A 27,229-nucleotide genomic window follows, 5' to 3' on the forward strand; every position below is an offset into this window, starting at 1 on the left:
GCTCTGCCTACTGAGCCAGCCAGGAGCCCCAGTCATTTTTGCTTTTTAAGATCTATTTTTGCCAGTCTTTAAGAAGTTTCAGTATTTATTTAATAAAACTCTGTTTTGCCTTTATTACTTTATAATGTGTATTTCTACTAAAAATCTTTATTTATGTCTATATTTTGAATAAAGTTCTAACTTAATTTTAAACCTGATTACTTTGTTTAGTTTTTTATATGAATATTTTTCACTGTTTTTGACACTATCAGTAATCTTTAATAATGTTCTTACTATTTGGAGAGTTTATATTGTACAGTTGTTATGTGTTGTAATTTTGGAGGTTAATTGAAGATTTTCTAACCAAACATTTTGTCATCCAAAGTGATTTTTATTTCTTGCTTTTCTGTATTTTATGCCTTTAAATCTTGTATTTGTAGCCATGTCCATATTTTTGAAAGTAGTAATTACTGTATTTGTTTCTACTTTTTAGTAAAACTTCATTCAGCATTGAAACATGTTTTATACTTTATAAAAATAGAATCATGCAGTTGTACTCTCTTGCATCTGGCTTCTTGAGCTGAACATTATGTTCATCCATATTCATTCTTATTACAGTATCCTATAGTTTTAATTTTCCGAATATGCTATAATTTGTTTATTCATTCTTCTGTTGATGGACATTTGTGTAATTTTCAGCTTTTGGTTATTACCAGTAGTGTGGCTATGAACTTTCTAGGAAATTTCTTCAGATCATATTTGCAGCTCTGTTGGGGATAAACTTTGGAATGGAATTACTAGTGGGTACCGTCAGTTTTCCAAATGGTTGTATCCTATCAGTTTACACTCTTACAGATTGAATGGGAGTTTAGGTTGGCTCACATCTTCCCCAACACTTGGTATCTTTCATCTTCTCCTAAAATTTTAGTTATTCTGTTATGTATGTAATGTTATCACATTTTTATTATTTTAGTTATTTAGTTAATAAGTGGGCTTTGAAATTTTACTTTATTTTATCCCCTCCCTCTAAATATAGCATTTTTGCATCTTGGTTAAGATCTAATGTTCTGTGTTTGTATTTTATTTATAATTGTTAAATTAGCATATTGACTAATTTACCTTTAATTGTTAACTGTTCTACTTGATTTCTTTCATTCAAGCATCATCATTCAATGATGATACATGATTATCTCTTGTAATGAATTTTGCTGGTATGAACTTTGACAGTTTTCAATTGTTTATTTAGAAAGTTAGCTTAATAGTTTGGTGACAGTTTTGCTTTCATCTTTTTATTATTTCTCTTTGGTAGCTTATTAGACTTGGCTTCTCTAATATTACTTATCAGTCTCTTCTTTTTCTCTCTTTTTCTCTGAACACTCCTTTAAATGTTTATATTTCTCTAGATTGTTTCTTTAGTGCTCTTTTGCACTTTATCTGCTCTCCATATTTTTCTCCCTAATTTCCAGATCCTTATTTCCAGGTCTTTACTGGATATCATGCATTGAGATATTTGTAGGCACTTTGTACCTTTCCTCTGTCAAACCAACTCTTACAATATTTTTTAACTTGGTTAATATAGTCACCTTTTACTCAAGTCTTCTGGTTATAAATGCTTATTTTTCTCATTCTCCCACAAGTTATTCTCAAAAAATTCTGTTGATTTTATTTGTTAACATAGGAAGCTCCCTGATAACTGTGTCTCTAAAATAGAAATCCCATTTCACCTATTCCTGCCTTAGTGCAGACCTTATCATGGTCTAGACTGTGGCTCCAGTTAGTCTTGTTTTTTTGTTTTGTTTTGTTTTTTGTTTTTTTAGTCTTGCTTTTTTGGTTTGTTTCTGATTCATCCTCCCTTCTTTTTTTTCTCTTTTATGGTCCCTTTGATTAAAGAGTGCAAACACTGAAACAAAGAATTTAAGTTAAAAGTTTATTAAAAATTTACAAAATATATAGACCATTAAATTTTAGTTTTTAAACAATTGAACTTACAAATGATGGTTTTGTAACTTTGTAGTTTTTATACTTTCTGAAACTACTAAAGCTTGAAACAGCACTCAGGCTTTTGGGATGCCCTTTCTTTAAAAATGATTTTGATAAGTATTGACAAATTGTTACCCAGAAATGTAGAGCACTCATTTCCTTTTATCTTCTAACACTGGTTGTTATTTCTAAAACTAGTTTTTAGTTTGACGGCTGAAAGATGGTATCTTGGTCGTGTTTACTTTGCATTTTTTGACTCCAGGTTATAATGAATATTTTTAATAATTTATGGTCTTAATTGGTAATCATATCAAATGCTATGTTAGTGATATTAGCTACTATTTATGGAGTACTTTCATAACTGTCAAAAATACTGTGATAAGCATTTTATTGTATTATCTGTTTTAATCCTCTGAATAACTGTATCAACTGTAGATACTTTTCATTTTGTGGGTGAGGGAACAGATTGTGGGGGAGAAAAGTGACTTGTTCAATGCTGCATAGTTAGGAAACTTATTTCCTATGATCTGTTACACTAGTCGCTCTCAACTTTAGTTAGATGAGGAAGATTGAATATTTGTACTTATAGGGGATTGGATTAAATGTATATGGACTTTGGACCCCATATATGATGGCTATGATTTATCTAGTTTTTTTAAAAGCAAAATGATCAAGTTGGGTATTTGGCTAGGTTAGGAGAGAAGAAATAAAAATTTTAGTGAGTTTGGTTCTAATTAGAATGTTGAGAGATGGTTAGAGCAGGATGGGTCCTTAAATATTTCTCAAACTATGTTTCATTGCTCACTACTGTGGGAAGTTTTCCTATTTCCTGACAATACAAGTTTGGGTAATACGTTTTCCCAAGCAGAGAAACTTTAACTTTGTTTATCCTAGAATTTCCCAAATTTGTGCACTGTTTTCTGGTAGACCTATTCATATTCATGTCTTATGGAATATCTTGAAATACATCAACTTGAGATAAAAGTTGATGTAGTCTATTCTTTCATTTTATTAGGGGAGGAAATGGAAATCCATTGTGGCCAAACATGTTGCTTGAGATCACACTGCTAGTGAATGACACAGTTAGGATAAGCCAGTCATTCCTTTGTACCATGCTTCCTTTAATAATTAATATAATGTTAATACTTATTTTTCATATATTATGTTAAAAAGTTTAAAGCATAATTGAGTGTAGTTTCTTTTATATTTCCATCTAGTTCAGTTGTTAGCCTTATACTCTGAGAAATACATGTACGGTTTTTAAAATTCTGCCATTTATGTACATATGAATAACCTAACTCATTTAGCATGAATATATATCCATAACCACTTGCTTGTGTTTAATCATAGAAATGGAAAGAGTCTTTTTTCTGTAGTTAACATGTCACAAACGTTTGGTTTAGTTTCTGTAGAAAATGTTTCCTGACTGCAATGAGAGAAAGCGGAATACATTGTCCCCTCTGTCGTGGAAATGTGACTAGAAGAGAGAGAGCATGTCCTGAACGGGCCTTAGACCTTGAAAATATCATGAGGAAGTTTTCTGGTAGCTGCAGATGCTGTGCAAAACAGGTAGAGTAACTGTGACATAGCTCTTTGAAAATGAAGTTTCTACTCTACTTTGAAAATGAAATTCTTGTTTGAGTTTTCTTGGTAGGTGCTGGTTTGAAGAGAAAGAAGTTACTTAAATTAGGTAGAAAGGTGAAAAAAACCACCTGATTATAGATTTTACTAGATTATAAATGCATTGAGAACAGAGACTGAGAGATACAATCTGTGAATTTGTCATTAATTTTTAGCATGGCATCTTTCTCAAAGTAATTGCTTATTGATTACCTACTAAGTAAACTAAATGAACAAACTGGCATTTAACTCATTTAAACCCCATTCTGGCACAAATTGTGATGGTAGCATCGTTATTGCAATTTTGTACATAGAAATGGGCCAAATAGAGGAAGTCTCTGGTTGCCCACTTTACTTGTGTATTTATGTGTGTAAGAAATTACAAAATATTTTGCAAAGACTAATTAATTTTTAAGGAACAGGTGAGAACATCAGGTGTTGGCAAATAACTGGCATTAATTCCCCAGTCTGGATTTTATTCTATCACTTGGAGAGGGAGTGAAATAGGGGTGGTTAGGCTTTGAGTATATCCATGTGTCTATGGATTTATTGCAGCCACTTTTTCAAACAGCTAATAAAGTCAGTGAGCAAAACCAGTTGCTATTTCATGCATTCACACAAGTCAGATCTGCTTTTCCATCTCTTTGAGGGAGGTGTTAACTGACAGGGCAATGAAGCGAAGCTGGAAAATACACTTGAGAGATTCTGGCTCTACTCCTCAGTGAGAAACTGAAAAATGTTCCAAGTGTTAACCTGGGAACCTAATTTTTTTTTAAAGCACTTTCTAACTCTGCCAAGTTGCAGTGAAGAATAAAGATATGCCCAATACTTTCAGGCAGTGTATTACTGCTTTTAATGTATTTTTTTTGTCTATTATTAGTAGTAGAGTTTCAAATATAAATTTATTTGCTAACATTTTTTGCAGTAAGTTCACATCTGCATCTAACAAACTTATTACTTATTTTCAGCTTCTACTTAAGAATTAAATCATTTACTAAAAAAATCTTGTTTAAATGGAATACTAAGTTGGTAATGTTATATTTTGGTTTTTGGCTATTGATAATATCTCAAATTTATGACTTCATTTAAAATTAAAAGTCACATTACATTTTGATCAATAATTTACAGATTAAATTCTATCGCATGAGACATCATTACAAATCTTGTAAGAAGTATCAAGATGAATATGGTGTTTCCTCTATCATTCCAAACTTTCAGATCTCTCAAGATTCAGTAGGGAACAGGTAAGCAATATTTATTCTTAAAAAGAGAATTTTTATAGTTAAAATGGGATTGTTTGGGGTAACTGTGTGATAAGGTGTTTTTTGTTTTGGGGGGTGTGTGTGTTTAAATTCCCAAGTAACAGAAATATATTTGCCTTCAAGCTTGTTTAACTTCTCTAAGATTGCATGGGGAGAGTGACTTCATGTCTAAGATTGCATCGGGGAGAGTGACTTCATGGTATACTTAAGCTTATGTTATTCAAAAATAATTCTTAAAAAAAAAATCTACATTTCTTTGAATAAAAAACAAACATGAGGGTTGAAGGCTGTTTTCTTTTGCAATTGAAATTACTTGAAAACTAAAAATCCCTTTCAACTAAAATCTTTTTTATTTGCTATTGAGCAATAGAGTTGTTTGAAATTTTAATTTTCATAGTAAAATGTCATATAAAAGTGAAACTTGGTACTATTAAATTCTTAGCCCTATTTTAGTTCCCCTCTTTTTTTAAAGTAGATTTTGTTTTTATTTATGTTTTATTGTCTCTGATGTGTGTATATTAAACATTTTTATGAAATGTATTTTACACAGAATAATGGCTGAAATGTACATGTGTGATTTTAATAGCATTAAGACAAATATCCAGTTACTCCTAACACAAATTAAAAAATAGAACATTCTTCAGGGTCTTAGAATCTTCTTGGGACCCCATGTCCTTTTGAACTGCATATTCCCCAACGTAACCACTCTCCTCTTTTTTAGGTTATTTATTCCCTTGCTTTTCTTTATAATATTACCACCTATGCATATATCCTTGTGTAAGGAAAGGCTCCCAGGAGACAATGTGTTAAGCAGTCTCTCTCAAGATTTTATTTGAGTAGCATTTCATTTCATGTGTTGCTAATTTTCAGTGATTAACTACTCTTAAGCACTCATACTGTATGTAGCCTTCTCTACTCCTTATTTGAAACTGTTCTAGTGTTTAGTAATTTTCTGATTGCCTAGTCGACAATTTTTTAAATTTTTTTTTTAAGTTTACTTATTTATTTTGAGAGAGAGCAAGTGGAGGAGGGGCAGAGAAAGAGAGGGTGAGAGAGAATACCGAGCAGACTCCACACCTCCCCACTGTCAGTGCAGACAGAGCCTGACATGGGACTCAGTCCCATGAACTGTGAGATCATGACCTGAGCCCAAATCGGGAGTCAGATGCTTAAATGACTAAGCCACCCAGACGGCACCCCCCCCCACCCGTTTTTTAAGTAGGCTCCGTGCCCAATGTGGGCCTTGAACTCTTGACCCTGAGATCAAGAGTCACATGCTCAAAGCTCCACTGACTGAGCCAGCCAGGTGCCCTTGCAAGATTCTTTTTAGATTCTCATTTTACTTGACTTAGTGTCATTAGATGAAATGGGTCACTCCTATTTTACAATTTTTTTAAAAAATCCCAGGTTCCTTCATCCCTGTGCTTTCTTTGTTATTGTACCTCTGCTATATTGAAATTACTCAACAATTTGTTATTAACCTAATAGATTATTCTTAAGTGTGAGGTGGTTTGTCTTGTTTAACATTGTCTCTCCAGTGCTTAGCAAAGTTCCTAGTATGTATGATTTTTGCAGTCACTGCTTGTTAAAGAACCAAAGTTTCTTCTCAGGAGTCTTGCCTTCTGTCTTACTTCTCAGATCCAGTTTGATTCCTGATAGCAGTGTTCCTCTTCTGTGCCTTTCTTCTAAAAGTAGTGTCACTTCCCTAGCTCAAGCCCTCATCATCTCTCACTTGAACTATTGCAACAGTCTTTTTGTGGGTGGTCCTACTCGAATGTGTTTTACATTGCCAAATTGTTATTTCAGAAGTGCAATTCTGATCTCTTTCTCCCTGTCCTTAAACCTGCCTCCTTGTACCTTGTCAGTAACTTAGCCATGCATGACCTGATAGCATTGTTTCTCATCCTGGGTTCCAAGGGCCACCAAGGACTCTGTGAACTACCTCAACTACCAAATGTTTTGTGTATGTGCATTGTTCTGGAGAAAGGATGTTGAGATTCTTAAGAAGTTCCATGATCTAAAATCCAACAACTGGTTTATAAGACAGAATTCTTTATTCTAAAGCCCTTTTTGATCTGGCACTTGCCTTGCCCCTTTTGGCCTTTCTCTTTCTTGGTTACCCATCATTGCATCATATGCCTTAGCTATGTTGAATTATTTGTACCATATCCTTGTCATCCTTGAGAAGCAGTATAAGTTAGTGATTTAAAAAAAAATGAACCCTTGGAGAGACTGCCTGGGTCCCAGGCTCTGTCACTTAGTAATTGTATGATTTTGGCAGGAAATTATACTTCAGTTTTCTCATCTGTTTTAAAAAAGTGGATGGTAATGATACTATTAGTACCTCGTTGGGTTGGAAGCCAATAAATAGGTCAATAAAGGCAAAGCATATTGAATAGTAGTACCTTGTTTGGTAAATGTTAGTTTTTAAATATCACCCTCATTATTCCCTCATCTACATAGTTTTACCAGTAGTAGTCCCTTTTCCCACCACTCCAACTCACACTTTGCCAGTCAATGGACTTTTTCTTCTCTTTGAAGATTTAGACCAAGTGTTAGATCTGTGGAATCTTTCTGACCTCTAGAATTTCTTCCTTTCTTTGTTCTCCAACTAGACCCTCTAACACTTTATTTATTTGTTTAGTCTGTCTTTTTAAAATCTAGAATGGGCTTCTTGGTATTATTCATTTTTATATCCTGTGCAAATTCTAATTGCAATGGAAAAATTGGGTTTGTGTATGGATTGTTAGTAAGGAAAGTGGTGATGGAAGGAAAAGAAGGTTTTTTTTTGTTTTGGGGGGTTTTTTGTTTGTTTTTAATGGCAGGGAATAGAAGATACGATGCCAGGATATAGTAAAGGTCTTGGGAGGAAAGAAACAGTATGTTCAAATTAGATAGTTTGAGGAGAATTTAGTAAAGGGACTGTTTTCAAAGAGTAGGGTGTTGGGTGAGCAGCTAAATCACAAGGAGTGGTGAGTGATATACTCTGGGTCAGGGGAGGGGAGGAAGTAAATACCAGAACTCGGAGACAGAAAGCTATAAAGCTATATGGAGAGGACAGTTAGTGAGGATGCAGCCAGCTGAGGCAGTTTTGCTGGGAAGGAGTCTGGGAAATAAGTGTCCTAGCTCTCCTGTTTTACCTTCCCAGTTGCCTGCTGGGCTGAACCCAACTGGGAAGCAGAGAGGGGAGCCTGTTGATGCAGGTTAGTCTCTCAGTACACAAAGCATGGTGCACAATGGAGAGAAGATCTGGAGGGGCAAAAGATACCCAGTATATAAGGATTTCAGTTAGTAGCCAAATATATTGTAATATCCTACACACTATATTTCTCAGCTTCCAAGTAGCTAGGACAAAGAAGAAAACATCCATTAAGTTATTGACATTATCAATGATATTGTAAACAAAGTAGTTTCTAATAAGAAACACAGCTATTTCTGATACTAAAAAAGTGATACTGAAATGATTTTGCCCATAGCATCCTCAAAAGAAGAAACTATGCAGTTAAATATCATCTTTCCTGTGGTAAATACAAAACACGTTACATAGGACTCTAATTTAAAGACCTTCATTGTAGCATATGATAATGCCTTATTGCAGTGTATTAAAACTTTCCTTCCAGGGGCTTTTCTCTGAATTTCTGATAGTCTGGCTTAATCTAGGGGTGGTGGTCTAATGGACAGGATCTATATATTCATGCAGTTCTCCATGAAGATTATTTGCTAGCTGCTAAGTTTTTAATAAACATCTCAGTTTGGAGAACTTAAGGTCTTACTCTCTGTCAAGTAACTGGAGAGAGGATACATTTTATATTGCTGATAAAGAGCAGAGCCATGTAATTAATAGCTGAGGATTTGGTGGCATTTAATGAAAATTCATTGCCTTTTTTTTTTTTTCAAGTTTATTTGAGAGAGAGAAAATGCACCTGTGGGAGAGAGCAGGGAGGGACACAGAAAGAGAGAGAGAATCCCAAGCAGGCTCTGAGCTCAGCACAGAGCTCAATGCAGGGCTCCATCTCACAAACCATGACATCATGACCTGAGCCAAAATCAAGAGTCGGATGCGTGGGGTGCCTGGGTGACTCACTTGGTTAAGCATCCTACTCTTGATTTTGGCTCAGGCCATGATCTCATGGTTTGTGAGTTTGAGCTCTACATCTGGCTCTGTGCTGATAGCTTGGCGCCTGCTTGGAATTCTCTCTCTCCCTCTCTCTCTCTGCCCTTCCCCCACGTGTGTGTGTGTGTGTGTGTGTGTGTGTGTGTATGCTCTCTCTCTCTCTCTCTCTCAAAATAAATAAGTAAACATTAAAAAAAAAAAAAGAGTCAGACATTTAACCGACTGGGCCACCAGGCACCCTGAAAATTCATTATTTTATTAATAAAGACCTCTCCATGGCAAAGTCAAGGGACTCCCTAAGAGTAGAGCACATATGTTTTCTCAGGGTACAGTTCACAGTATTCCTTCATAAGTACAAATGGATGATTTAAACTCTGACTCCATGACTGTGGAAATTTTTTTTTTAATTTTAATATTTTTGTTTTTGCATTTATTCATTTTTCGAAAGACAGAGTGCGAGTGGGGGAGGGGCAGAGAGAGAGGGAGACATAGAATCCGATGCAAGCTCCAGGCTCTGAACTGACAGCACAGAGCCCGATGTGGGGCTCGAACTCATAGACTGTGAGATCATGACCTGAGCTGAAGTCGGATGCTTAACTGACTGAGCCACCCAGGTGCCCTTTGACTGGAAATTCTTAAAGTGGTGTTTGCATGTACCTATCTCAGTAGTAACAAAATTTCAAAATAAATCCATAGATCATTTTATTAGTTCAGCATAGATTTATTATACTTTCTGAACTACTGGGCACACTCTACATGTTATAGAATGTACAGGGATGAGCAAAACAGACACAGTCCCCTTTTCTGTGTATGTAGTAGTATAACTTCCAGTCGAGTAATCCAAAATAAACTAGCCCACGAGTTTCAGTCAAATCATTCAGGGTAGAACTATGTACTATGGAGTAATAAATATTGGAGGATGTTTAACAAAATTATCGCATTAGTATGGGGTAGTTCATCATAATAAATATATAGCAGTGCTAGTTAAGTCCATTTGTAGCTCACAACAATAAAATTCTCGTTTTAATGTATAAGACTGCATGCTTTCTGTTTTCTTTAGCCTCTAGAAGTGAGGATGAGGAGGAGTGGGAAGGAAGATGAATGTAATCATTAAGATGCCAGACACATTTTATCTTCCTTGGAAATTGTTTGGTCTGTTTGTAGACTTTTCCTACTAATTTTGACTCCTTGTAAACATTAATAAGTAGGTATCAGTGGATTCATACAGTTTAGTCCAAATATAGCTCTTCACAAAGACTGAATTAAAGTTGAAGGCAATCTGGCGCGCCTGGGTGGCGCAGTCGGTTAAGCGTCCAACTTCAGCCAGGTCACGATCTCGCGGTCCGTGAGTTCGAGCCCCGTGTCGGGCTCTGGGCTGATGGCTCAGAGCCTGGAGCCTGTTTCCGATTCTGTGTCTCCCTCTCTCTCTGCCCCTCCCCCGTTCATGCTCTGTCTCTCTCTGTCCCAAAAATAAATAAACGTTGAAAAAAAAAAATTAAAAAAATAAATAAATAAATAAAGTTGAAGGCAATCTTACATTGTCATCTTTTCTCCAAGATGTTGAACATTTTTAGTGGCTAAATCTTTATTAAGGAATCTGGTACAAGTATTATATAAAATGGGTTTTCATTATTCATAAGCCTTCTTTATATAATATGGATGATAATCCTTTATTACATGCATTACAAATATTTATATATATATATTTTTTTTACTCAGAACTAAATATTTTTTTGCCATTTTGTAAAACATAAACATAGAACTTGAGGTTTTTCTTTATATTTTTAAAAGACTAGAAATGGGATACTGTAGTATTTTGAAAACTTTGCTTTAAGGACTATCACAGTTTAATTTAGCATTAAATGGCATAGTTATACATAATTTTAATTCTTTTTTTTCCTTTTTAAAAAAAGTTTTATTTAAGTAATCTCTACTCCCAACATGGGGCTCAAACTCACAACCCTGAGATCAGTAATCGCACGCTCTTCTTACTGAACCAGTCAGGCACCCCCTTACCTTTTTTTAAAATTTGGAAAGCAAACTTAATATGAGCTAGCTAGCTATCCGCTTAACTGATTTTTAAGTGTATAAAATAGTATTGTTATCTGTAGGCACAATGTTGCACCCCAAATCTCTAGAACCTGCCTTGCGTAACTTATGTTTTATACATGTTGATTAGTAACTCCCTATTTCATCCTCTTGTAGCCTCTGGCAACCACCATTCTATTCTTTGCTTTTATGAGTTTGGCTAGTCTACTTAACTTCATGTAACTGAAATCATGCAACTGAAATTGTACTGTGACTGGCCTTATTTAACTTAGCATAACATGAGGTACATTCATGTTGTCATCTGCAGGATTCATTCACTTGCAGGATTTCCTTTTAAGGGTGAATAATCCATTGTATGTATATACCACATTTTCTTTATCCATTCACATCTTTGTTTCTTTATGCATTCACAAGATTGTTTCTGCCTTTTGGCTATTATGAATAGCACTACAGTGAACATGGGAATGCTAATATTTCTTTACTGTCCTGATTTCAGTTGTTTTAGATAAAGACCCACAGGTGAGATTGCTGAATCATATGGTAGTTTTGCTTGTTTTTTTTGTGGGGGAACCTCCGTACTGTTTTCTATAGTGGCTGCACCATTTTTGCATTCCCACCTACAATATACAAGGGTTCCAGTTTCTCCACACTCTAACACTTGTCTTTTGTTCTTTTGATAATAGCTATCATAAGAGGTATGAAGTGATAGCTCATTGTGGTTTTGATTTGCATTTCCCTGATGATTAGTAACCTGGAGCATTATACCTGTTGGCCATTTGTAGATTATCTTTGGAGAATTATTTATTCAAGTTTTTAGCCCATTTTGTAATTGGGTTGGTAGTGTCTGCTGTTGAGTTGTAGGAGTTTCTTATATATTTTGTAAATTCACTGTTTATCAGGTACATGGTTTACAAATATTTTCTTCCATTCTGTAGGTCATGTTTTCACTTCTTGTTTCCTTTGCTGTGCAGAAGCTTTTTAATTTGAGACAGTCCTGCTTGTCTGTTTTTGCTTTTGTTTCCTGATTGCAAATGCGTTTGTTCAGTTTTTGGCTAGTCTTGTTATGGTGTCTTTTGACATACTAAAATATATATTATATTTCTGTATGTATATATAGAAATATAATTATTTTCTTCATGATTTTTGCTTTTTGTGTCATGCTTGAGAAATCTTTTCCTACATCAGGTTATAAGATATTTTTTTCTTTAACATTTTAAAGTTTTGCTTTTCACATTTATTTTGGATGTATAATGTGACAGGAAAATTTTTCCTCATGTGATTAGTCATTTGTCCCAGTACCATTCATTGGGTCCATTTTTTCTCACTGATTTACAATGCCATTTCAGTCCTACACATCTCTGTATTCTGTTCTATTGGTCTATTTGTTTATTGTCTAGTATCAGGCTATCTTAATCACTATGACTTTAACAGTGAGTCTTAATGTCAGATAAGGAAAATTTCCCACCTTGTTTTACTTACAAAACACTCTCTGCTGTTACTGATCCTTTGCTATTCCATATGAATTTTAGGATCAGACTTTTGAGTCTCCTGAAAATCTCTGTAGAGATTTTGATCAGAGGCGATATAGAGGTTGAATTTATTGAAAATACATTAATTTGGAGAGAATTGACATCATATGGTACTGATTTTTCCCACCTCTCTCTCCCATTTTTAAAAAAATATGCTGGAAGAGGGGCGCCTGAGTGGCTCAGTTGGTCGCGCGTCCGACTTTGGCTCAGGTCATGATCTCACAGTTCTTGGGTTCGAGCCCTGGGTTGGGCTTTGAGCCCACAGCTCTAAGCCTGGAGCCTGCTGCACATTGTGTCTCTCTTTCTGCACCTCCCCGCATTGTGTATGCGCTCTCTCAAAAATAAACAAACATTTAAAAAATATGCTAAAAGAAATCCGTTTAGAGCATGTGTAAATGTTTTATTGTATCTTTTCCGAAAAGTGTATAGTTTTTATTAATATACAAATGGATTTGTTTCCTGTTTCATAATCTAAGTGGTTATTCCTAGTAATTAGGATTAGTACAGATTTATACATTAAGGTTGTATTTTGCAACTGTTGATTTATTAGTTCTAAGAGTTCCAATTAATGGTAGATGTTTTTAGATTTATTGAATGGAAAATTATTTTGTTTTTTATACAGTTTTGTCTCTTAGTTCTTCATGTCATAATTTATTGCATTAACTAAGATCTCTATCTGATATTAAATAGGAGGCACCTTTTTCTTGTTCTTCATTTTAAGTGGGAATGCATCTAGAATTTTCTATTATGTTTACAATGTTTTATTTTTAACCTAACAGAGTTATTCTTTATCTGTGTCATGATGCTATCACTCTCAACTTAAGATTTCCTCCTTAAATGGTTCTATTCAAATCAGAATCTTTAATGGAATTAAAAAAAAAAAAAATATATATATATATATATATATATATACATCTGGCTCCATTCCAAGATATTTTGATATCTAGAGTCTAGGCATTTGTATTTATTTTTTAATGTTTATTTATTTTGAGAGAGAGAGTGCAAGCAGGGGAAAGGACAGAGAGAGTATGAGGGGAAAGAGGGAGAGAGAGAGGAATCCCAAGTAGGCTCCAGGCTGCCAGGGCCGAGGCCTGCGTGGGGTTCCAACCCACGAACCATGAAATCATGAACTGAGCCGAAATCAGGAGTTGGATGCTTAACTGATTGAGCTACCCAGGTTCCCCTAGGCGTTTGTACTTTTAAAAGCTTTGTGAATGATCAGAGGGTTTTTTTTTTTGGTTTTGTTTACATTATGGAGATTGAATTTTATTGGATGATATTTTTCTGCATCAAATGAAATTATCTTTTTTAATTTTAATTGTTAATATGCTGTCAGTGATAGATTTTCTGTTATTGAACCCATTGATGTATTTCTGGAGTAAATGAGTAGGCTACCAGTAATAGACATGATACAAATGACTAGAAAGGGCTGGAATGATGATAATGAGAGTTGTAATGGAAAACAGAACTATATGGGCAATGGAAGAGAGAGAAAGCATTTTAAAAGAGCGTTAAATTTGATATTAAAATGTTTTAAATCACTTTTGTGATTTCATATCTCATCAGTGAAAAAAATCAGGCATGCATTCCTACTGTGTGTATGTTTATTTAAAAACTACGCATGTATTTTTACAGTACTGATACTTTATGTTATAAAGCATGCAAAATTTAAGTGAGCTAAAGACGAAATCGTTACTTTAAAATAAGTTTTGCTTTATTTAATGGTATAAAATATTTTATTCTTAAAGTTTTATTAATACTTTCACTAAAACCAGTGCTGTTGACTGTACTTCCTAAAATTTTTTTTAATCTTAAACACTGTGACATAATCAGAGATTTGGAACTATGTTCACTTTACGTTGATACTTGATTTTGATGACTGTCATAGCTGAAAAATATACCTACCATACAAAAAAGATACAGATCTGAATGGAAGGAGTATGTCATAGGTTGAGATTACTAAAATTTTCAGTTTCACTCACTAAATGTCAAAAGAGCTTTTGTTGAAATTTTCATCTTCCTTAATGATGTTATAGTTGTTATTACAAAGCAATCAGAAGTTGTAACAATGTTTTTATTTTTTTAAGTTTGTTTATTTATTTCGAAAGAAATAGAGACAACACGAGTAGGGGAGGGGAAGAGAGAGGAGAGAAAGAGGATCCCAAGCAGGCTCTGTGCTGCCAGCACAGAACCCGAGACAGGGCTTGAACTCACAAAACTGTGAGATCGTGACCTGAGCTGAAACCAAGAGTTGGACACTTAACTGACTGAGCCACCCAGGCGCCCCTGTTAAAATGTTTTTAAAGGGCACCTTCAAAACCCAGTGATTGTGTTGATTTGGAAGATATTTTTAATGTTCTTATTTTATTTTTTAATTTTATGTGAGAGAGAGCCCAAGTTGGGGAGGGGCAGAGAGAGGAGGGAAACAGAGGATCCGAAGTGGGCTCTGTGCTGACAGGCTGACAGCAGCGAGCCCCATGTGGAGTTTGAACTCATGAACCGTGAAATCGTGATCTGAGCTGAAGTCAGATGCACACCTGACTGAGCCATGCAGGAGCCCCTTTATTTGGAAGATTTTGTTTACTTTTTAATTTTTAAATTTTTAAAAAAGTAAACTCAGTGCCCACTGTGGGGCTTGAACTCATAACCCTGAGATCAAGATGCATGCTGTACTGACTGAGCCAGCTAGGTGCCCTTATTTGGAAGATTTTTAAAGCAATTAGAAAAATCTGTTACAAAGTTTAAAAACATTGATAGGAGATTTTTTAAAATAAGTGATACATACTGTTTTTGGTGACAAAATCGTAACATCTCTTTAATAAATGCAGTCTCTGACTGAGTTATTTTAAAAAGGTGTTTAGTCTCCACATTGTTAAAATACCACCTTTACCTGAAGAGACAGATGAGATCTGCTGGAAAGGTGCAGAAAATAGTGGTTTAATAGTCTCTTTGGGTATAGAAACTGGGAAGCTTGCTTGCTCGCTCAGCATAAGATCTGTGTGGAGAGCTAACATGGTTTATCTTCATAGAAGGAGCTGTCATTGGAAGGGTGTCTACAGTATATATACAACTTTCTTGTATATAGCTTTATTATGAAAAACAAATTTTAAAAAGTCAAAAAGAAAATTACATGTTATTGAGATGATATAGTAGTACTGCTTGTTTTTTGTTTTTGTTTTTGTAAAAATATGAATAACCAGTTTTCTGAGTTTAACAACTCTTTTAACTCTGGTGTTGAGATATAAGAGAAAATCTCTGTAGGGTACAGTTTTCTTGCCCACTTCTTTTTTCATTTCTGTTTTAGTGTTTCTGCTATTGAAAGGCCTTGTTTCTATAAAATTGACCACACTGATGAAGTTCTGTAATGCCTAAGTGACAGTTCCCATTTAGAATATACCCACTCTTTCCTCTGGATTTCTCTAATGCTGCATATGACATTTGGCTCTGGCACAGGGTCCAAGTGAGGATGTCAAATGGTTCTGTATATTAAATGTTGGAAAGCCTAGTTCCTTTTTGGAAAATATGAACATAATGATTTTCTTAAATATTTTCTTACGCCTACTCCACGTTGGAGGCCATAGCTTTAAACCATATCCTAGTTACAAGTCAAAAAGTTCACAAATTCTTGCCTCAGCCCCAGCATTCAGTAACTTAGTAGATTAGGTAGAAGAATCTCTTACTGTGAAAGTCTGAAGGGCCTGGGGAAATATTATCATGCTATGGATTTAAGATAATCCTGAAAAATTCTATATTATTTATTTGCAATTGCATAAATTAATTTTAAAGGACATAAGGACTTAATAAACAGTCGTCTTACTCAAACTTATTTAAAAAGTAAATGATGCCATAATTGTTTCATAGTTCAGAACTATTTGAAGTTCAGGCTTTAAAACAAATTCAGACTAGTCATTTTCATTAGCAATTCAAGTTAATGAATGTGTAATGTGCTTTATTACTTGAAGTATTAACTATTCCCCCTCTATGTTTCTTAAGTAATAGGAGTGAAACATCTACGTCTGATAACACAGAAACTTATCAAGAGAATACAAGGTAAGCTTTTGAAAATTCTGCTACTTTAGTAAATTACATCTATCACTTTATAAAAATAGATTTTTTAAATTAAACTTTCTTAGTGAATTCATCAGACAATGCTAGAAGTTGGGAATTTAGAAATAAATGCTGCAGATGCTTTTACAGATCACATTAAATTAGAATAGCTCTCCTTTTTAGCTCTCCTTTTTCACTGTGGTCAGGTTTCTTCCATGCATAATTTAGGTAGAGTTGTCAATATTGAACTGTCTCTTGTTGAAATTCTGAGGTATTAAACATCATTGATGTGTGATCCTCAAAATGTTTTGAAATGTTGATCATTCTGATGATTGATGCTTTTGTTTTTCACTTTTCTTATGAATTTTGTATGTTTGATTGCTAGAGACTGGGATAAGCTAAAGATATGATCTTGATGGGAGTCTTTTAAAAGTTTTGAGTTCTTAGATAACGGGGGTGTCCAAACTGGGACACCACAGGATATGTACAACTTTCAGGGGAGTTATAGTGACATCTGTTGGCCTTACACAAATGATTAAATTTAAGTTGTTTGGACCTAACTGCTTCATAAGTGGGACAGCTAGATTTGTTTTGTTTTAGGCCTTGAGGCACCATGAAAAAAATGTACTGAGACATTTTAAGGGTACGTAAACTGAGATTGGGAACATCTGTTGTAGATGATTTATTGAAGATAGTTTTTTCAAAATTTTAAATAGTCTAATAACTTTTTAAAAAAGAAACTTACAGTAATTGGTCAGAATAGGAAAGCATAATTTTTATGTTACAATTTCAAATTAAGTACAGTTCATTTAAAATTGTTTTATAGCTCTTCTGGGCATCCTACCTTTAAGTGTCCCTTGTGTCAAGAATCAAATTTTACCAGGCAGCGTTTACTGGATCACTGTAACAGTAATCACTTATTTCAGATAGTTCCTGTGGTAAGTACATATGTTTAAGATGTTCTTCTGCATTTTTAAATACACTGTTTCATTTATTTCATTTCATGTGTACAAGGGAAAGGAGTTGATTTAAATTTGGATGGGGCATTATCATTAAGGTAGGTTTAGGTCAACAAAAAATTGATGACTGTGAAGCAAAACGAGATATTTAAAATTCCAGTAACTCACTTATAAAAAGGGAGATGCTTATTGTAAGGGTAATGTAGGAGAATAGCCCGGAGGAGAGTGAAATAATGAAAGGTGAGCTGGGGATTCATTTGAGGAGTGGCAGAACCAAACTTTATTGGGGCTTCTCGGTTTCTTAGTCTAGAGAATGCAAACGACTGGGTCTGATCTGGTGGATCTGCTGCAGGTGAAAACGCTTATAAATAAGTATAAAGTCAGTAGGTATTTTTAATTGTATCCTTGCAGAATCTAGTGTATGAATGCATAAAGTAAGGAAGGAAAAGAATTGTACTTTCTTTTTGATGCATACATATCTTTTTGATGCCATTTTGAGGCTGTGTAAGAAAGGGGTGAGACCTTTTTGATGAATGAGGGAGACAGAGTGGAGTGCGGGATTCCAAGATTGTGGTAATGGTCCTACAAGTCCTCTTTTGGAACATGAGTTACATAGGTAAGTGATTTCACCTGTGGATGGAACAGGAGAAACTGAACTGAACTGGAAGAGATACTTCCTTTTCAGCTGTACATTTTGATACATAAATATTTTCTTCAGAAATAAGAGTAGAAGGAAAATTTTATAAATTAAGGATTATAGATATTTCTAAGCAGTTTTAGTGGATGTACTAGAAAAAAGTGAGAAAGAATACACCTCAGTAACTGTTGAGGCCGCCCTTAAACTCTCACATAGCACTAAGGGAGATACCACCTACTTTGCTCATTAGGAGAGGGTCAGTTACTGTTAAATAAACATACAATTGCCAAAGATATCTCCAGGAGAAATCTCACATTTAAGAGATTTCATTTGTTTTATATCACACTAGCAGATTTTTGTTTCTGCATTGTATTTAACACAGCACAGACTTTGACTAGAGTCCAATTACCAAAAGTTTCTTCTTATTTCATTTCAGTATATCATACATTCACTTTTTAGTATGTCCTCATTAAAACCTTAAGGATACAATTTAAAGTTTACTTCACTTTCATTTTACTTATAAAAAAGTCATAATAATTGTAGTTCTTTGTGGCTCAAATGAGATTACGTACTTGTTAATGATAGCAACTATGATTGTTATTAATTAGCAATTATGATTGGGTGTGTTGTTTCAATTCAAACAGTTGTGTAATCAGAGTTTAAACTAATAAAATGTATAAGATCTTTTTATTGTGTTGAATTATATTACTATAATTTATCTGAGGTAATTTGGTCCAGAAGTGATCTTTTCCTAAAATTTGGATCTTAGAAATGGTTTTCATATAAATGTTTTCGGTAACATAAGCCTGTGTTATTTTAATACTTTCAATAATTTGTATGTTTGGTTATTTTCATTATTTTTTATTTAAAACATTCTGTTTCTTATAGACGTGTCCTATTTGTGTGTCTCTTCCTTGGGGAGATCCTAGCCAGATTACTAGAAATTTCGTTAGTCATCTAAATCAGAGACATCAGTTTGATTATGGAGAATTTGTGGTAAGTGAAATTCTTTAAGTTTAAGAAAATACTGCTTAAATATTCAAGTTAAATTAACTTTTTCGATCTAGACTTGAGTTTTGAGACCAGCTGTTGTATCATACTGGATGGTTATAGAGCAGGTTCTGTTGTTTTTGTAATCTAGGTGAACTTTGGTTTGTGGAAGTGATAAAAGGTGAATTTACTATTCACATCCTATACTAGAGAGATAATTAATATAAGAAGAGCAGACTCCCAGATTGTCCAGATGATGACTTATATGAAAACTGTCTAGATTTAAGGGATAACTGTACCTACTTAGAGAAGTAAAAATGGTTCAACAGATGGAGAGTGTATTTCTCAACTTATACTAAGTTGCTTATTATAATAGATTTCTTGTATCCACGTGAGGTACAGTCTTTTTTAAAAGTGAGGGAGGGGCGCCTGGGTGGCGCAGTCGGTTAAGCATCCGACTTCAGCCAGGTCACGATCTCGCGGTCCGTGAGTTCGAGCCCTGCATCAGGCTCTGGGCTGATGGCTCAGAGCCTGGAACCTGTTTCCGATTCTACATTTTATTTATTTTTGGGACAGAGAGAGACAGAGCATGAACGGGGGAGGGGCAGAGAGAGAGGGAGACACAGAATCGGAAACAGGCTCCAGGCTCTGAGCCATCAGCCCAGAGCCTGACGCGGGGCTCGAACTCACGGACCGCAAGATCGTGACCTGGCTGAAGTCGGATGCTTAACCGACTGCGCCACCCAGGCGCCCCCTGTTTCCGATTCTGTGTCTCCCTCTCTCTCTGCTCCTCCCCTGTTCATGCTCTGTCTCTCTCTGTCCCAAAAATAAATAAAACGTTGAAAAAAAAAATTAAAAAAAAAAATAAAAGTGAGGGAGCTTAATTATTAAGTAGAGCCAGGTTGAGTAGATTCTGGTCTTAGTTGATGGCTTTTAACAGGGTGCACAAGGGAAGTTACATAATGTAAAAATGCATCCCTAAAGCAAAACATGTGGTTACTTTCTACCTTCTAAATGTGTCATAATTTTTTTAAAAAATTAGATGATTTGTTGTATTGTGAAATTACATTTTATTCAACTTCAGTGAATTAAAACCTTATCTAATTCAATATTGATCCTGACAAAGAATGGCTGATACTTGTTTTCCAGTTTAGGAAATAAGCACAGGTATGTGCAGTTCTGACAATGGAATGAACAGAATTTACACTTTGCTCTCCAATGTTGCAGTTATATCATTCTTGATAAATGTTTATTTATTTTGTGGAATTTGCATATTTAGTCATATTGTTTTAAAATAACTCAAATGTATGTAAAATTCAGATGTACTTATAATTTTAGCATTTTTATGAAATAATTATAGATTCTTAAATTCTCATTTTAAATCAATGTTTACTGTGGAGAACTATTTTTTGAAAAAACAAAAATCTATCTTGTGAACCACTTTTGATCTAATTGTCAGATTGGGTTTTTTTTTTTGCCACAGAAGAGTATATAATTTTAATTATTAGGACTGTCAAGTGGAAGCCTATTAAAGCAAACCGATAGGACATAATTGATAGTAAGCAGAACTGTTTAAGTGAAAGTAGCGATATAACTAAGATTGAGCAATAGTTTTTAGCTTTGTGTTATTATTAAGAAGCTGCTATTCGGGGTGCCTGGGTGGCTCAGTCGGTTAAACATCTGACTTCAGCTCAGGTCATGATCTCACAGTTTGTGGGTTCATGCCTCGTGTCAGGCTCTGTGCTGACAGTGCAGAGCCTGCTTGGGATTCTCTCTGGCTCTCGCGCTCTATCTCTCTCTCTGCCCCTCCCGGACTCACACTTTGTCTCTCTCTCAAAATAAATAAACTTAAAACAAACAAACAAAAAAAACTGCCATTCAGTGCTCTTAATTCAGTAAATGCTCATTTTCTTTAAAATGAATTTATTTTTAGACATTTGGCATTATTTTCTAGAGATGACAGAATTTATCACTTGATTGTGGGTTACCTTTAACTGTACTTTTAATTAATGGCCTTATCATAAGGTCATTATAACTTTGAAATTTCATTCTCTGCTGATCCTATGTATTTTATCAATTATTCTTAAATAATTACAACTGAAATTAATTACTTATTAAAGTTCAGGCATTTAAATCTTATATTTTAAAGGAGAGTATATATTATAGTATAAACATAAACCATTTCAAGTATGTGTAGTGTATTGGGCAAAGTATTGAGTAGTAAGTATGTTTTTCCTTTTGACATGTTAATGTCATTGTTTTTAGAATCTTCAGCTAGATGAGGAAACCCAATATCAAACTGCTGTTGAGGAATCTTTTCAAGTAAACATCTGAAGGCTGTAGACATCTCTGCATCTTTGTGCCTGCAAGTGCCATCTTTAAGGGGAAAACTACATGAAGTCACCGTTTCAATAACTTGATGTGTGTATTAATAAAAGTAATTCAGTCTTTTGATTTAGTTTTTCAATTAAAAAATAAAGGTGAACCATCTAAAAGTGAAAGTTAGGACATATTCTTTAAAAATATTGAAAGGATTATATTTCATTAATGGAAAAAAGGGATTCCCTGTTGTACTTAACTTTTTTATATTATACATGTTTGACTTTTTCCTTATGTTGCTTTTGGAATTTGGTGCAGTTCTCCCATTGATGTTCTTGTACACAGGTAACACACAGTAGCACATCCTGAAAGATGTGATTGATATAAACCTACCAAATCTGAGCCAGTTATCAGAGTTGCAGAATGGAGACTTGAAGTGCTAAATGAAACAATCCAAAGGAAACTTTTTTAATACAGATTCTAGCTGAAGAATTCATCTATAAGAAAATTGTATTTATATAATGTTTAGTATTTTTGAAGACTAGTGAGATTTCTTTAATAATTATAACTCTTTAAAAAGTGAAAGTTCATTGTAAAGATATTTCCTTTTTGCTCTAGAAGGAAATATTAAGAGAAAAATTTCTTTGGTGGGCAGTTGGTAATTTCAAATCCTGTTTGTTTGGCTGACTAATTTGTAAACCTAAAGTATATTAAGCTGAAATACAGCTCTTTGGCCTCAGAGTTTTCAATTGCCAGTATTTCTCTTTAGCTAAGATGAAACTTTCGTTAGAAACTTTCAGTTGGTGATATCATATTCTACGTCTATGAGGTTTGGCTTCATCTCAGTTTAGAAATTCATTCAAAGCTAAAGATGTGTATGTATATATGCATATGCTTTTGTATGTATATATACACACATATGCATGCAGTTTGTCAGGTTATCTACAGAATTTCTATTAAGGTTTTTTAAATATACAAGCAATATGGGATTGACGTATTTATCTAATTTGATTAAAATTTTGTATATCACCCAACTTTTAAAAGGTAACAGTCAAATGCTAAGTGGTCTAGTTGGCTACTATTACACCTTAAAATTGAATTTACACACGTACATAATTACCTTGTTTATATGGTGCTCATTTGTTATTCTCAAAGATAATGCATGACTATGAAGTAATGAGATGGATGCTACCAGCTATTCTGTTTCACTACTTTTTAGTCAAAACTGGGTTTGTTCTTCATATTTATTAATGAGAATCATAAAATAACTTGTACTAGAAGGCCTAAACCACAGAACGAAAGATAAAGAGTGTTATTAGTTGACATTCCATACTAACATGCATTGTTTATGCTCTCTTTAAAATAACTAAAAGAACATAAAAGAAAATCTCAGAAGTAGTTTGCTGCTAACATATACATATATTGTATGAAAGGGTATATTTTGGTTTTGTTAAAACCCTTGTTGACTTTTCTACAGTGAACATTTTTTTTAAACTTCATTTAATAAAAATGTTAATTTTGAAAGTGGAGTTTTGTAAAAACCTTTTTCAGTCAAACAGTAATGACTATGGGTAGTAATAACAATCACCAAAAAAAGCCATACATCTTAATAACATATGCCTTTGTTCTGTCATTCGAAAGAGTGATGTTTACTATGTGCTTGAACATTTTCTCTGCAGTTACAAGAGTGTAATTGGAAGAATAGCTCTTTAATGAACTCTTTTAAAAAGATTTTTGACCATAGGTTTTTCCAGTTTAAAGCAATAACTTTAGTACTTTCTTTCAAAGTTAATACTTCCAGTATATCAAGTTAAACCGTTCTGAGATTTGAGAACTTCTTTAAAGGACAATTGTAATAGAGATCACCTTGATGAAATTGTGTTTTGAAGTTTGTGGATTAGTTAAAATATCAATAATATTCTTGTGTGTCTTTCCTATAAGCATTTTCAGAAGGAAAATATTGACTGCTATTATCTGGGAACTCCTCAGTATGGAAATGTTTGTTTAAAATCTCACCTTTTGTCAGTGGTTTAGAAATAGGGACAGGCTTTACAGATTTACAGCTTAAATTCAAGGAGGGAAACTCTATTATAGATACTCTGATACCTTAAATTTCACAATACCACTTATATTTCCCTCAGCAAATTACAGTTTATGTTGTTAAACAGAGTCTTATTTGAGATGTATTACTTTATTTTTCAATTAAAAGTGGTTTTCTCCTACTTGTGTGTCTAATTAAAATTTTGTCTAGAGGCAAACATGATAACATTTAATTCTCATAACTCACCCTAGAAGACATGTAGGAGATAACCCACCATTTTGCACTTAAAAAAGTGGCTAGGAGAAGGCTATGCTGATGCAGTATGTTGGATTTAACTTGATAACCCCATTTTACTTCAAATGGTAAGTCAATTTAGAAGGCTATTCTGTCAAGTGTTTATGCAGCAAGATTTCCAAGCCCTGTTAGCAACCAGGCAGAAAGCTAGTTAACTGGTTAATAAACACTTTTATATGGAGAAATTACCCTTAAGTAAGATATCAGGGCTGTAAGAACATATTGCCAAGTACAATGTCAGGTATCTTTTGGGCTGCTTAACAAGTATCAGTTATCTTCACTGAATCTTAACTTTTATAGAAATCCAATAGGGCTGCTACTCAAAGAATAAACCCTTTGAAGAGGTGATGACATTTTAGCCTTTGTAGAAGGTGTGACCCAGAAAACATGTAAATACATGTAGTATAAAACTCATAATAGAAATATGAATAAAGTACTCATTCCATGATACCACTTAGTGTCAATATAATTTTCTATTATGCAATACAATTTTGAAAAAAGGTGTGGAATGGAGAGGAGTTAAGCAATTAGAATACAGGAGCCTCAAGAAAATGGGTATTAACCACCTGATTCCCTCCTAATCCAACATCAGTTGTCCAATCCTGGGGCTGAGAGAAGGGACAGTCACCACACTCACATCCCTGAAATTAAAAAAAAAAAAAAGTGTATTGCATTATGTACGTTAACTTACAAACTTGCATTAAACTATACTATACTATACAGTTTCCTGTATTAATAAGAACCCTTGAGAGTATAGGTGAGGCATCTACCATTACAGAATTCAAGATGATCAGGGAAAGGGAGTGAATGTGGAGGAGACCTAATCAGATGAGTTAACAGCCACTCTGTGCAAGGGAAGAAGAAACACCTGAAACGTGAATGAAGACATTTCCTGTCAAATGCAAAACAACGCATGATAATGTGCACGAAGTGAACAATTGCCTGTTGTAATTGGAGCTTAGATCAAGAGAAAACATTACTAGAATCCCAGAAATCCCCTAATTTCTACTTGCAGTCACAACTGGCCACCACCACTAACTTCTAATACCATAGATTCTGCCTGCTTTTATGCTTTATAGGAAAGGACGCACACAGTAAAAACCTGGCTACTTTTGCTCAACATTTTGAGATTTTTATATGTAGGTTTTAATTTAGTCAAAAGCAGCCTACAGTAACTTGTCTTTTGTCCAGAACAAAAAAGCTAAAAAGTAGCTTCTCAAGCTACTTTTTAATATGTGTGAATGTTAGATGCATTGCAAGTGGTTCTTTGATGTATGCTGGCACTTGTAGGTGCCAGATCTAGGTAAAAGCTGAAAACTGGCTGGCCTTCCCCTCATGAAGCTGCGGAAAGACAGGTGGACAGTGTAACCAATGGCCTTCCACAGCTTTTGCCTGACCTTTCTCGTAAGCTATGTGTGGGATGTTCTTTTTCCAGGGCATTTTGTAGGCAGTGGATTCTAATAAGTGTAGGGACTATTTTCCCTGGGAATTGAGTCTAATGCTACCAACAGAGTTACTGTGAATACACAAGAAGAGATACTGAAAGTGTTTAAAACAACCAAGACTAGTTTCTCAGGTTAGTCTGGTTTTCATGATTCTGCAGGCTGATCCATGGTTTTGGACAAATTACTTAGCCTCTCACATTTGTGGGTCTGAGGATTGAGTGAGTTTATACACAAAATTCTTGGAACACAGCCTGTTATCTTACTGTGTATTCAGTACACTTCTACCAATTATGTTTATATCTGTCAGGTTCTCTCAAATCCTACTAGGAAAGTCTGGGATAATGTTTCTTTCCTTTTAGCATACAGGTTCTAAAAGGTTATGATTAGTCTTTGTTATCTGCAACTTTTGCAGGAACATCTGAGACCTTGTGTTTGTCTCCAAGAAGTACAAATACTCCAGGTAATGAGGACTTCTAAGTAAAAATATCTTTGGGGTGCCTGGGTGGCTCAGTTGGTTGGGCATCTGACTCTTGATCTCAGGTCAGGTCAGATCTCAGGGTCGTGAGTTCTGGTCCTGTGTTGGGCTTCACGCTGGACAGAAGCCTACTTTAAAAGGGGGGGGGGGCAGAGGGGGGGGCACGTGGGTGGCTCATTCGGTGAAGCATCCCACTCTGTTTTGGCTCAGGTCATGATCTGGTTTCGTGTGTTTGAGCCCCACATCAGGCTCTTAGCTGACAGTTCAGAGCCTGCTTGGGATTCTCTCTTTCCCTCTCTCTCCACCCCTCCCCCACTCATGCTGTCTCCGTCTCTCAAATAAAACTTAAAAATATATATTTTTTAAAGTATAATCCTTATAAAGAATAATCAGCTCATAATCCTACTGAGCAATCAGATATATGTCCAGGATTTATTTATTGATGAGGAATTTAACCCCCTACCCTCCTCCCCGGTTTTATTCAAATATAGTTGATGTACAGCCCTGTGTAAGTTTAAGCTATACAGCAAAATGACCTAGATTGTGAAATGATTACCACAGTAAGTTTAGTTAACCTCCGTCATCTCCTGTAGATACAAAAAACAGGGTTTTTTTCCCCTCTTGTGATGAGAATGCTTGTGATTTACTCTCCCCACTTTCAAAGATACCATACTACAGTGTTAACTATAGTCCTCATGTGCATTATCGCCCACTTTATTTTTAACATGCCTGGTTCTTAGCCAGCAATTAACTTGAAGAAACCACTGTCTAGGAGAAAACTTACTTTGAAACATTAACAATTCACTTGAATAACTTATATAAGTTTGGGTTATTCAGTAGTATTGAGAATATTACTTCATCTAACTTTGTTTTTCTGTTTCTAGATACAATTGATATAATACACTTTTGAAGCATTTTTTTTTTTTATGTTTATAAAGTGATTTTAGGTTCATTAGACCAACAATTCTCAACCTTTTTGGTCACAGGACCCCATTACACTCAAATTATTGGTGTAAAAAAATTCTGCCATAATTATGATCCTAAATATAAGAAAACAGTTTTCTTATATTTAGAACAAAATATTCATAGAAAATGTTTTTGTAGAACTGACACACTTCTACCTGTTATCTATTCCTCCACCTAAGCAAGAGGTTTCCTAACACAAATTTATGTATTTATTAATTTATTCCTTTAAAAAAAAAGCTTCCAACAAACATCCTACTAAGGTAACATCCTTAAGCAACTTGGTATGCAGTTTCTTTTAAAAACTTTGTACTTAAAGTCTTGATTATCAATCCACACATGCTTCCACTCTCTACCTGTTTGTTGTGGGGGACTTCATTTCTGTGTCCTAGCTGGAGCTTTTTGAAATTTAGATACCTCAAGAAGGTGCTTTAGGGATTCTGCAGAAAAACAAGTATTGTATACCAGATTAGGGAGATATAAGTTCCCAAGAACTTCCTTTCTTCCTCCCTCCGTCCCTTCTTTC

At 34.6% G+C, this 27,229-nt stretch overlaps 1 protein-coding gene across 4 annotated transcripts in view; it reads left to right on the plus strand.

The window, feature by feature from the left end:
- Window positions 1-23,707, plus strand: part of RNF138 (ring finger protein 138) — a 33,017-nt gene extending 9,310 nt beyond the window's left edge. For 2 of the 4 annotated variants that reach the window (XM_086682690.1, XM_086682691.1), the window contains exons 3-8: window positions 3,363-3,528; window positions 4,708-4,823; window positions 16,527-16,583; window positions 17,407-17,518; window positions 19,065-19,172; window positions 21,432-23,707. In XM_086682690.1, coding sequence (XP_086538816.1) covers window positions 3,363-3,528; window positions 4,708-4,823; window positions 16,527-16,583; window positions 17,407-17,518; window positions 19,065-19,172; window positions 21,432-21,500 — 628 coding nt within the window. In that variant the 3' untranslated portion in view covers window positions 21,501-23,707. The remainder of the gene's footprint in view (window positions 1-3,362; window positions 3,529-4,707; window positions 4,824-16,526; window positions 16,584-17,406; window positions 17,519-19,064; window positions 19,173-21,431) is intronic. The other 2 variants (XM_086682692.1, XM_086682693.1) reach the window with 2 other exon arrangements.
- The last annotated feature ends 3,522 nt before the right edge of the window (window positions 23,708-27,229 follow it).

Source organism: Puma concolor, chromosome D3 (assembly GCF_028749965.1).
Source record: "Puma concolor isolate L17-30 chromosome D3, mPumCon1.1.hap2, whole genome shotgun sequence".
In the NCBI taxonomy this organism is placed as follows: Eukaryota; Metazoa; Chordata; class Mammalia; order Carnivora; family Felidae; genus Puma; species Puma concolor.